Source organism: Cebus imitator, unplaced genomic scaffold, assembly GCF_001604975.1.
Source record: "Cebus imitator isolate Cc_AM_T3 unplaced genomic scaffold, Cebus_imitator-1.0 Scaffold548, whole genome shotgun sequence".
In the NCBI taxonomy this organism is placed as follows: Eukaryota; Metazoa; Chordata; class Mammalia; order Primates; family Cebidae; genus Cebus; species Cebus imitator.
In genome coordinates this window covers 714,946-725,920 of record NW_016107863.1, presented here as the reverse complement: position 1 = coordinate 725,920, position 10,975 = coordinate 714,946, and the positions used below count along the sequence as shown (strand labels likewise).

At 41.4% G+C, this 10,975-nt stretch overlaps 1 protein-coding gene across 1 annotated transcript in view; it reads left to right on the top strand.

The window, feature by feature from the left end:
* Positions 1–60: 60 nt before the first annotated feature.
* The window catches only part of STK17A (serine/threonine kinase 17a), a 43,856-nt gene continuing 32,941 nt past the window's right edge, over positions 61–10,975 (top strand). The window contains exon 1 of the mRNA XM_017515377.1: positions 61–441. Coding sequence (XP_017370866.1) covers positions 236–441 — 206 coding nt within the window. The 5' untranslated portion in view covers positions 61–235. The remainder of the gene's footprint in view (positions 442–10,975) is intronic.

Sequence of the window (10,975 nt, the reverse complement as noted above, 5' to 3'; positions counted from 1 at the left end):
GGTGGGCGGGGCCGGGCTGGCGGTGGGCGGGGCCGGGCTGGCGGTGGGCGGGGCCGGGCTGGCGGTGGGCGGGGCCGGGCTGGCGGTAGCCGTCCCGCCGCAGTCCGAGCGCCGCCCCGGGGAGAGCGGGTGTTTGAGGGCTTCTCCGGCAGGCTCTAGAAGCCGCAGGCGGGTCCGTGCCCCTCAGGCTGTTCGGAGCGAACTGGTGGCCAGGAAGGAAGCACGCCCGAACACCATGATTCCTCTAGAGAAGCCGGACAGCGGCGGCTCCTCCCCGGGCGCCACCTCAGGCTCGGGCCGGGCCGGCCGGGGTCCGAGTGGGCCTCGCCGGCCGCCGCCGCCGCCCCAGGCCCGCGGGCTGCTGACGGAGATCCGCGCCGCGGTGCGCACCGAGCCCTTCCAGGACGGCTACAGCCTGTGCCCGGGCCGGGAGCTGGGCAGGTGAGGACGGGCGGGGCCCGGCGCGGAACCTTCCCGGACGCGCTGGGCAGGACGCGGGCGCGGATAAGTGCCGGGGCCCGGCGGGGAGGCCGAGGTGGCGTTGCTGCTGCCGATAACGCGCGTGGTGACTTGGCACAAACTTGGGTGCTGGCGGCGAGTAGGGCAGCCTGAGCTGCACCAGCGCCCCCTCCACGCGCCGCGCCCCGGGAGCGAGTGATGGTAACTGGATGGCCGTCCCGGGGGCGCGGACACCTTCTTCTCTCAGCCCTTTTCGTTCTCTGTGGCGTTTCGAACGGCAGTTTAACGAGAGAAGGTGCTGGCCGCGTCTGCCGTTCCCCGCGAGCGGCGGGTCTGAAAACCAGAGGTCTGTGGAGCCGGCTTTGCTTTGGGCCTTCAACTCTGACGACTTTCTTATCTCCCTGTGTGGTTTTAATAAAACACAGCATCCGTTGTGACAGCTTCCTTTGCACCGGGGCTCTGTTACCTTGTGTCGGTCTTCTGCTGACTTCATTTTCGTTTTCATGATTGGTTTGGTTTTGTGCCGTTTTAGTTTTTAAATATTTAGGTCCTTTAGCCTCGAATTTAGATTGGTGTCTTTCGTAGGCGCTTGGTCTGTGTCTCGCTCTTTTTACTTTTCTGGGAACTGATTCTTGCCTTCTCCTACCCCACCCCACCCCACCCCACCCTTTTTTGTGGGGGTAGGGGAAGCTTACAACTTGGTCTCCAAAGTTGCAGGTGCAGGCTGTTCGGATGCTTTACATTTTGTATGCTGAAGGGGGTGATAGTGATTTCTGTGGGGTTTGGGGACTCTTCCTTGAGAACAGTTTGGGGAAGTTGTTAAAACTCTGGCCCTGGGGTAGATTGAGTTCATATTCATGCCCTGCTTGCTGTGTTTGCCTTTGGAGGGGTTACTTAGACTCCCTAGCCTTACTTTCCTCATCCGTAAAATCCGGATAATGATGACGGTGTCTACCTCAGAGGTGTCCTGAAGATGCCATGCCTGTCAAGTGCATACCACTGGGCTTGCCACATGGCGTTCAGTAAATGTTGGCATTATTGCCAACATTTGTCATGGTTGCAAAATAGCACCATGTTGTAATGGGAAAGGGCCTGACAGTCGAAACAGCCTTCAGCTGGGGTCTTGGAAAGGCAAACAATGTGAGATTACTTATAATGTTAAAAACACCCAACCTTACACATACTAAGGTAACTTATGGAAATAGTTTTTTTGGCGGGTGGAGATGTGGAATGCTACCTTGACAAAGTCTTACTTATTCCTAAACGTTAACAAAAAAGAAAACACCTTTCAGGAACAAGATTACTTCACTGCTAGGGTGAAAAGGTGAAGGGAGCTGTGGCTTAGCTGGATATTCTGATTTGTAGACATTCCAAACATTCTGAAGTAACCCGTACTACTTGAAAAAAGGAAAACTGACGGGGCACCAGGGCTCGCACCTGTAATCCTAGCACTTTGGGAGGCCAAAGCCAGTAGATTACCTGAGGTCAGGAGTTCGAGACCAGCCTGGCCAACGTGGTGAAACCCCCCGTCTCTACTGAAAATACAAAAATTAGGTGGGGGTGGTGGTGGATGCCTGTAATCCCAGCTACTTGGGAGGCTGAGGTAAGAGAATCACATGAACCCAGGAGGAGGAGGTTGCAGTGGGCGGAGATAGTGCCATTGCATTTCAGCCTGGACCACAAAGCGAGAATCGTCTCAAAAAAAAAAAAAAAAAAAGGAAAACTACGTTTTTCCATTATTTGGTTGTCTGGCTTCATTCCACAAGGAAAACTGGTGCAAGTATTTTACAAAGCGAAATGTCTTCAGGTGGGAAGCTCTGTCGTGGAGGTTTTATAATCTGGGAAACTGATTTGCACCCCACCAGGTTTTACGGTACCAATTCCTTCAGGAATGTTTCTTTCAACTTTTGTTTTAAACTCCATTATAAAATTAGCTTCCTGATCAGGTGTTGTTTTGTTTGTTTTAAGGTTGTGATATCTTCTACATACCTTTTCTTATGTAAATTTCTTTACAAAAGGAATAGGTCCTAAAGCAGCATAACAATGCAGTTATTAGATGAATATTTGATATAAAAGCCTGGAACTGAAAAATAGAATTAAATCTATTCTTTTCCTTGTGGCACCCTTTTATAAAGGAGTTTAATGCAATGCTTAAGAACAATGGCTTTGGAGTCAGATAATGTGAGATTGAATCTTGGCTCTTACTAGGGTTATGTGGACTTGAGTGCATTGCCTAACCATTTATTGCCTCATAGGGTTGGTGAGAGAGTTAAGTAAAACATAGCCTTAAGGCTGTGTTTAGCTTAGGGGAAGCACTCAATAAATGTAATTCATGGTGTAATTCAATAAATGTTATTTTAAGTGTAACCAAAAAAGAAAACCTGCACAATGTAACAAAGTCACAGGAACTGTTTAGACATCTCTGAAAGTAAAAGTTCTGTCTGTGCTATAAGCAGTCCTTGTTTAAGGTTTATAAATTTTGCCTGTATTTTATGGTTTTAACATAGTTAAGTGTGTTTCTTGATGTTTCCTCTGATAAGATAGAAAACTTATTTTTCCAACTCTTAACTCTGGTTGCATTTCTGATATAACTCTAATTAATCTCATGCTGATAAAGAACTTGCAAAATACCCGTGTTATATTTTAATGATGTAGGAAGAAAAACAGATTTTTTATTTTTATTCTTTGGCCTTTCATTTAGCAAAATGCAGAAGGGGTGTGAAGAGTTATGTTCAATCAAATCGATCTCTTTCAGGTGCTGCTATGTTATTACAGAGCTAAAACTTTCAATGAGATGACTGTTAAGAGAATTTTTTAAATGGTCAACATTGATTTCCGAGTAATAACAGGATGTGATGTTGATCATTTTACGAAATGTCACATTCTTTCATGTTTCCAGCAGAGTCCATAGCAACGTAAATACGGGTAAATATATGATGTAAAACATTATTTTATTGCTTGAAGCTTGACTGGTTATTCCTGAGGCTTGTTACCTTTCCTTGAGTCTGGCTGTATGCCAATGTAAACTACGTTAATGATTTCATTACAGAGGCACACAAGAGAAATGACCTTGGGTTCTGAGAATTTTTTCATGTTGATTTTCCTTGAGTATTGATAATATAGGAACAAAGATTTTTCTAGGAACTTAAAGATACACCAATTTCATATCAAATGATTTGCCTTACATTTGTTTTTGTTATCTAGCTCTCAACTTTAATGTTTTTAATATACTCATACATTTTTTCTTAAGAAAAAAATACTTTAAGCCAAGAAAGCACTTTAAAAATATTAGTACATGCTAATAGTTGGATTTTCCTAAGGAAAAAAGTTACAAATACAAGTTCCCATCTAAAGCAGGTACTTTGTAAATGTGCAGGCTTTACAGTTTTACAAGTGCCTTCACATGCGTTATCTCATTGATTCTCACCACAAGCCTGTTTGGAAAGCCCCATTTTTCAGATGAGAAAACAAAGACACAGATTAAGTCTTGTGAAAGATAGCAGAGCTAGGACTCCTGACTTTGAAATCGTTCCCATTACACCACACATGTTTTTCAAAGAATAATCTCTAGTCTATATCTTACGACTAAAGCAATTTCCTGACATTTTTATGAGAGGATATGTGAATGGGTTCCACATTGGAACAAACACGATCAAGCTTCAGTGTCATATAGTTAAGTCCCCACTTGGGCCTTAAAGTAAATTAAGGATGTCCTATCACATTCTCCTCAGAGCAGTCAGGGATAACAGGGACAAAAAAGGGTGTTTATCAGAGAATACAAGAATATTCAAACTAAAAGGAGACTCTGGGTGGGTATTTTGGGAACTGTATGCCCTTACCTAGATTGATGGCTGTAGGTAATAGCATCAGTTTTTGTATCTGACAACAACTGAAGTGTGTGTCCTAAATTATTTTTTAAGAAATAACGACCTTTAAAAAATAAATAAAAATAAAATTAAAAACAACAAAAAAAAAAATAACGAGCTTTTTATCAAGTAACATCCATGCAGAAATTGCCTTGTCTTAACACAGATGTTATATAAAATTTCTAGACAGCTAGTCATTAGTTTGAAGAATTTAATTTGCAAACAGTTTTGGGTAATCTGATACTTTGAATGGATAAAAGAAAATTGGCCATATTTGTGATTCAGTGATAAAGTTACTTGGAAAGTATGGCATCTGCTCTCAGGCAGGTACTTTATTTAAGTCAGTCAGCTGTTTAATTTTGAAAAGTTCACGCTTAAAATGTTAAAATCTTAATTTAAGATACGTGAATTCAAGGATTTGAATTTCAGTCTCTTGATAAAACTATAGATGACACAATTTTATACAATCTGATTGTTGAACCAAATGCATAAGAAAGCTAAGTAGCTATAGTCATTTGATTCACCTCTTCAGGTAAATAAGAACTAGATTTCTTGAGAGAATTTAGACATCATGTAGACTAAATAGCTCACCTCCCAGAATGCCTATTTTTTTTTGTAAAAATTATCATTGGTTATATGATAGATTTGAAACTAATGTTAGTAGTAAAAATAGCTACTGATTATTGATCATTTTTTGAATGCTACACTGTAAAGATGTAATTCTGTATAGTCGTCACTGCCCTGTAAGATAAAGTGCCATTGATCTCATTTTACAGATGAGGAATCCCAGGATCCAAAGGATTAATAAATTGCCCAAGATTACACAGTTATAAGCCAGAATTTAAAACCAAGTTTGACTTTTAAAGCCTTGCCTTTTCTTATCACGCATGCTAATGTCTTATTTGAATGGACTCACTAATTTTTACACCTAGGGTCTTTTCCTTGATCATTTCAACGATAAGGAAAACAAAATCTATTCTAGGTTTTTATTGAATGGAACTTCTTTATCTTTAAGACATTATCTCTGGCTGGGCATGGTGGCTCATGCCTGTAATCCCTGCACTTTGGGAGGCCGAGGTGGGTGGATCACTTGAAAGCAGCCTGGACAACATGATGAAACCTCATTTCTACCAAAAATACAAAAATTAGCCAGGCATGTACCTGTAGTACCAGCTACTCAGGAGGCTGAGGCAGGAGAATTGCTTGATTGGGAGGTGGAGGTTGCAGTGAGTACAGATAGTATCACTGTACTCCAGCCAGGGTGACAGAGCGGGACTCTGTCTCAAAAAAAAAAAAAAGTGGGACGGGCTGGGCACAGTGGCTCACACCTGTAATCCCAGCATTTTGAGAGGCCAAGGTGGGTGGATCACCTGAGGTCAAGAGTTCAAGACCAGCCTGACCAATACGGAGAAACCCGTGTCTTCTGCTTGACCAACATGGAGACACCCCATTTCTACTATAAATACAGAAAAATTAGCCAGGCGTGGTGGTAGACATCTGTAATCCCAGCTACTTAGGAGGCTGAGGCAAGAGAATAGCTTGAACTCGGGAGGCACAGGTTGCAGTGAGCCGAGATCACGTCATTGCACTCCAGCCTGGGCAACAAGAGCAAAACTCAGTCTCAAAAACAAAAAATTACATATTAAGTACTTAAAGACACTACCCTAGGCTCTGGAAGCTATTCCGAAATGTAGCAGATCGACCACCGTCCCCTTTATAGGCAAGATGATATACCATTGGAAGGTCTTATGGTGGGAAATAACATTTCAGTTGGGCTGTAAAGAATGGATGGAATTTCAGTAGTAGTTGCTGTTGTCAGTAAAACATTAAGTCACAGCTGTAGAAAAATTCAGTAAAGAGAAAATGGCAAGGAGTCCAGTATATTAAATGTTAAGAGGTTAAGTTGCCATAAAACTTATTTAACAAAATAATAAGAGCAGTATATATACTAGATGTGCTGATTATATTTGCACACTTGCCATGTGCAGCGCACTATGGAGATAAAAAGATGAATAATAAGTGAGGTCTCTGAAACAGTTCAGCTGGGAGACATAATACAAGTTTTAATATGTAAGATTGACATAAATATTATAAAGGTATAAACAAAGCACTTTAGCCTAGAATAAAAGAGAACCTTGGACATTATTTTACTTCCCCCGTGAACTGCTCAAATTAACATCTACATTTTCTGATGTTTACCTAAACCTTATATATTGTATTATCTCTTCACCTTTGCCTATAATCCAACACTTGAATTTATGTTTGGAATCCCTTCAATAAATAGGATTCTTTTTACCAAGAAATGCAGCTCAAACTTCTGTCCAAAACCTAGCATATGATCTTTCCCAAAAAATCTCTTACTCTTTTCATCATCTTTATCTCAGTGGTACTATAACTGGTACCACATTTACACAGTACCTATATTAAAAATCTAAAAGTCATCCTGAACTTTCACCTTTCCCTCCTCTCATCTCTGCCGGCAACTCAAATCTTTCAGTGAGTGCCAATAAATGTTGACTTTGATTGGCTTTTAAATGTATTCTTTTTTCCCAGTCTCTACTGCTGCCACTGGAGTTCAGGCCTACTGCTTTAAATTATTTTATTGGCCTCTCTGTTCCTAGTTATCACTTGGCAATCCACTCTTCACAACACTATTAGAATGATCTCTTTGATTTTTTAGGGTCTCATCCTGTTGCCCAGGCTGGAGCGCACTTACATGATCTCAGCAGCCTAGATGTCCCAGGCTCAAGTGATCCTCCCATCCCAGCCTCCCAAGTGCCTAGACTACTGGTGTGCACAACCATGTCCATCTAATTTTTGTAGTTTTTGTAGAGACAGGGTTTCACCATGTTGCCCAGGCTGGTCTTGATCTCTCAGGCTTAAGCAATCCACCTACCTCAGTCTCCCAAAGTGCTGGTATTACAGGCATGAGCTGCTGTGCCCAGCCAGAATTATCTTTTTTGAACAATTATTTTCAGAATTCTAATAGGTTCCAGTGTAAAGCCTGATGAAGCCCAAACTCCTTAGCAAACATACCTACCTAAAGATATTCACCCTGTCTTCCTAAGCACTGTTTTTAGGCACTGTTAATGCAGAGTTCTTAGAGAGCTTGGACTGGTGGGTCTCACTGAAATGTCACCTCCTCTTGTTATTGTTTATGTGTCTTGCCTTTCCCACCTCTCTGGAATATGTTTTCAGTCAGTAGTTCTGAAATGTGTTCGTTTCTGATATTCATCCCAAAATATTTAATGAAAACCTAAGTTCTCAGTTTTGTACGTATTAGTGAAATACAGATGTTTTTGAAATGAAAAAACCCTGAAAAGTATGGCAACTGTGTATTCCAGGAAGAAGTTTGGCTTTTGAGTCAACAACAAAAAAAAGTAGATATGCCACAAACATCTTATGCCCTTGGACCTCATCAGCCCCAAGTCAGCTGCATGTAACTGTGGCCCCTAGTGTCAGAGAAACATCATTTTTTTTTTTTTTTTTTTTTTTTTTCTGGAGAGGAAGTCTCACCACCCTGTCACCCAGGCTGGAGTGCAGTGGCACAGTCTTGACTCACTGCAACCTCCGTCTCCCAGGTTCAGGCAATTCTCCTGCCCCAGCCTCCTGAGTAGCTGGGATTACAGGCGTGCACCACCACGCCCAGCTAATTTTTGTATTTTTAGTAGAGATGGGTTTTCACCATGTTGGTCAGACTGGTCTTGAACTCCTGACCTTGTGATCCACCCGTCTCAGCCTCCCAAAGTGCTGGGATTACAGGTGTGAGGCACTGCGCCCGGCTGAGAAACATCATTTTTAAAATGTTTTGTAGAGGATTCAGTAACCTAAAGTTAAAGGTTGAGGTACTGTCACAAACTTTACCATAAAGTCCTGGTAATATATGCATGTTGGAGCCCTTTTGGGGTATGGAATTTAGGGAACTCTCAATATAATTCTGAGCCTATACACTGGGACTTCACAGCTTGAATGCTGAATTTCATGTTTCTTTATACAGTGTAGCTGTATAGAACAATTCCCAGAAATCTGTTATTATCTCCTCTGACTCACTCCTTGAGTGGTTTGAAGAGTCCTCCTCCCATTGCACCAGTCATTTAGAGATGAAGGCATGCTGTCATGTCAGTTTCAGTGGTATGTGGTATTAAAATGATGGAAGAGTTTTATTCAGCATGGGATATAGCAGGGGTTAGCAAACTACAGCCAGCCACCTATTTTTGTAAGTCTCGCAAGCTGTTTTTATGTTTTACATTTTTTAATAGTTGAAAAAAATGAGAATAAGTAATATTTAATAACATGAAAATCTTATGAAATTCACATTTCAGCATCCATAAAGTTTCATTGGAAGCCAAACATACCCATTCATTTACCTTTCTTGTATGGCTGCTTTCATTCTACAACAGTGGACTTGAGTCGTTGCTGTAGAGACCCTCTTATCCGCAAAGCCAAAAATATTTACTATCTTGCTTTCCCTTTACAGAAAAGTTTGCTGACCCCCCAGTATAGTACACAATATGGTGGAAAGAAAAGAATAAACCTAGAACTGTGAGGAATGTTTCCAGAAAAAAAAAGGGGTGTCAGAGTAGTCATTGGTATGAAAGGAGAGCCGTGAGAACTACATTCTGGGTCCTAAAGGAATGGGCGAGGAGTGTGAGCAGCAGATGATCAGTATAGGGAAGAGGCCCCAGAATTTAGCAACGGCTGTTCTGTAACAGGGTCTCAGAGTTCACAGGTCAGCAATGTGTGTGAGTCCATGTTTAATTTGCCCTGTTAAATTCTAACTTCTACGTTTTGATCTAGCATTTTAGACTACTGATGTAATTTTGAGTTCCAATTCTGTTTGCTGAATTAGCTGTCTTCCTATGTGGTCTTTAAAAATATACTTTCAGGCTACGTAATACGTAGTTTTTTACTTACTGCATAGTACTTTATTGCTTTGAATGTCAGGTGTGGCAGCAATAAACATTTGTGTATGTGTGATAGGTGTTTGAGGGCCATTCTAGTGAGTCATTTGTAATTTACCAGAAACATGCTTGCTGCCAATTATATGTTGAGGCTTCATTTCAGACGAATTTTTCACAAATTAAACTTTCTCTTCTCTTGAAACTTCCAGACATGTAGGATGAAAACATCAAATTATTAATAATTGTTTTCTTTCCAGAGATCATTGGGAACCTTTTAAAGCTTGATGAGGATGTTGGCCTAATGATTTTGTGGGATAAAACTAAAGGTATTAGTCTTTGAGGAATTCATTTATAGTTACTCTCTCCCATATCTGTAGAAGTCTTTCATATTTCTGTGAATAAAAGAACTTTGATCTGAATAAGGGTGCTGTTAGGTAGGTTGTTACCAAATTGAACAGCCATAGGGCTATGCCTAAGGATTTGTCATCCCACATGTGTATTACTAATGATAGTAAAAACATGGAAGACATGAAAATCATATTTGCAGTTAACAGTAGCTGGCAAGGAAGAATTACTACTCAAAATTAGGTCAGCAAGGTCTAGAATGCCAGATCAAAGCCTAGAAGTTAGAATTTAACGGGGCAGGCTAGGCGTGGTGGCTCACGCCTATAATCCCAGCACTTTGGGAGGCCGGGGTGGACAGATCACTTGAGGCCAGGTGTTTGAGACCAGTCTGGCCAACATGACGAAACCCCATCTTTACTTAAAAAAAAAAATTTTTTTTTTAAACTAGCCAGGCATGGTGGCATGTGCTTGTAATTCCAGCTACACAGGAGGCTAAGGTGGGAGGATTACTTGAGCCCCGAAGTCCAAGGCTGCATTGAGCCATGATTGTGCCACTGCACTCCAGCCTGGGCAACAGAGTGAGACCCCATCTCTTGAAGAAAAAAAAAAAAAAAAACCTATGGGGATGAGGATTGACTGCATACTGGGAAAGGGAAGAGAGAGTGGCAGCTAACAAATGGTGTTTGCTGTGTTCACTATCTGATAGACTACCATATGGAAAAGAGAGTGAGGTCTAGTCTGTACTGCTCAGCAGAGGACCCTAACTTATCCCTTCAGCTGAAGTCAGGTTTAGGCTTGTAATGATAACCTTATTAAAATATGTACCCCGTAGTAGAAAAGATTACCTCACAGTTTGAAATAAGACATTGGGATTTGGCATTAGGTAAAATACTATATGATTTCTAAGTTGCCTTTCAACCTAAGGATTCAGTGGATATTTATGGGTGATGGCTATCAGACCTGAAGGATGTTTCTGTGACTAGTAATATTTTATTGAGCACTTACTATGTGGCAAGTACCATGCTAAGCAATTGAAATCTATTATATGCTTTAATTCTCACAACCTTGGGAAGTAGATGCCATTTGTATCTCTATTATACTGGTTAGAAAAATGAGACTTAGGGCATGGAGGCTCATGCCTTTACTCATAGCTACTCAGGAGGCTGAGGTGGCAGGATCACCTGAGGCAAGGAGTTCAATACTAGCCCGAGCAACATAGACCCANAAAAAAAAAAAAAAAAAGAAAGAAAGAAAAAAGAAAGAAAGGAAAAAGAAAAATGAAACTAAAAGAGGTTAAATAAACCACCTAAGGTTATTATCAGGTGCCTTTTGCAGGGTTCAAGTCCACATAGGTCTAATTCCAGAGCTCATACCTTTAATCAGTATGCCATATTGAGTCCCCAG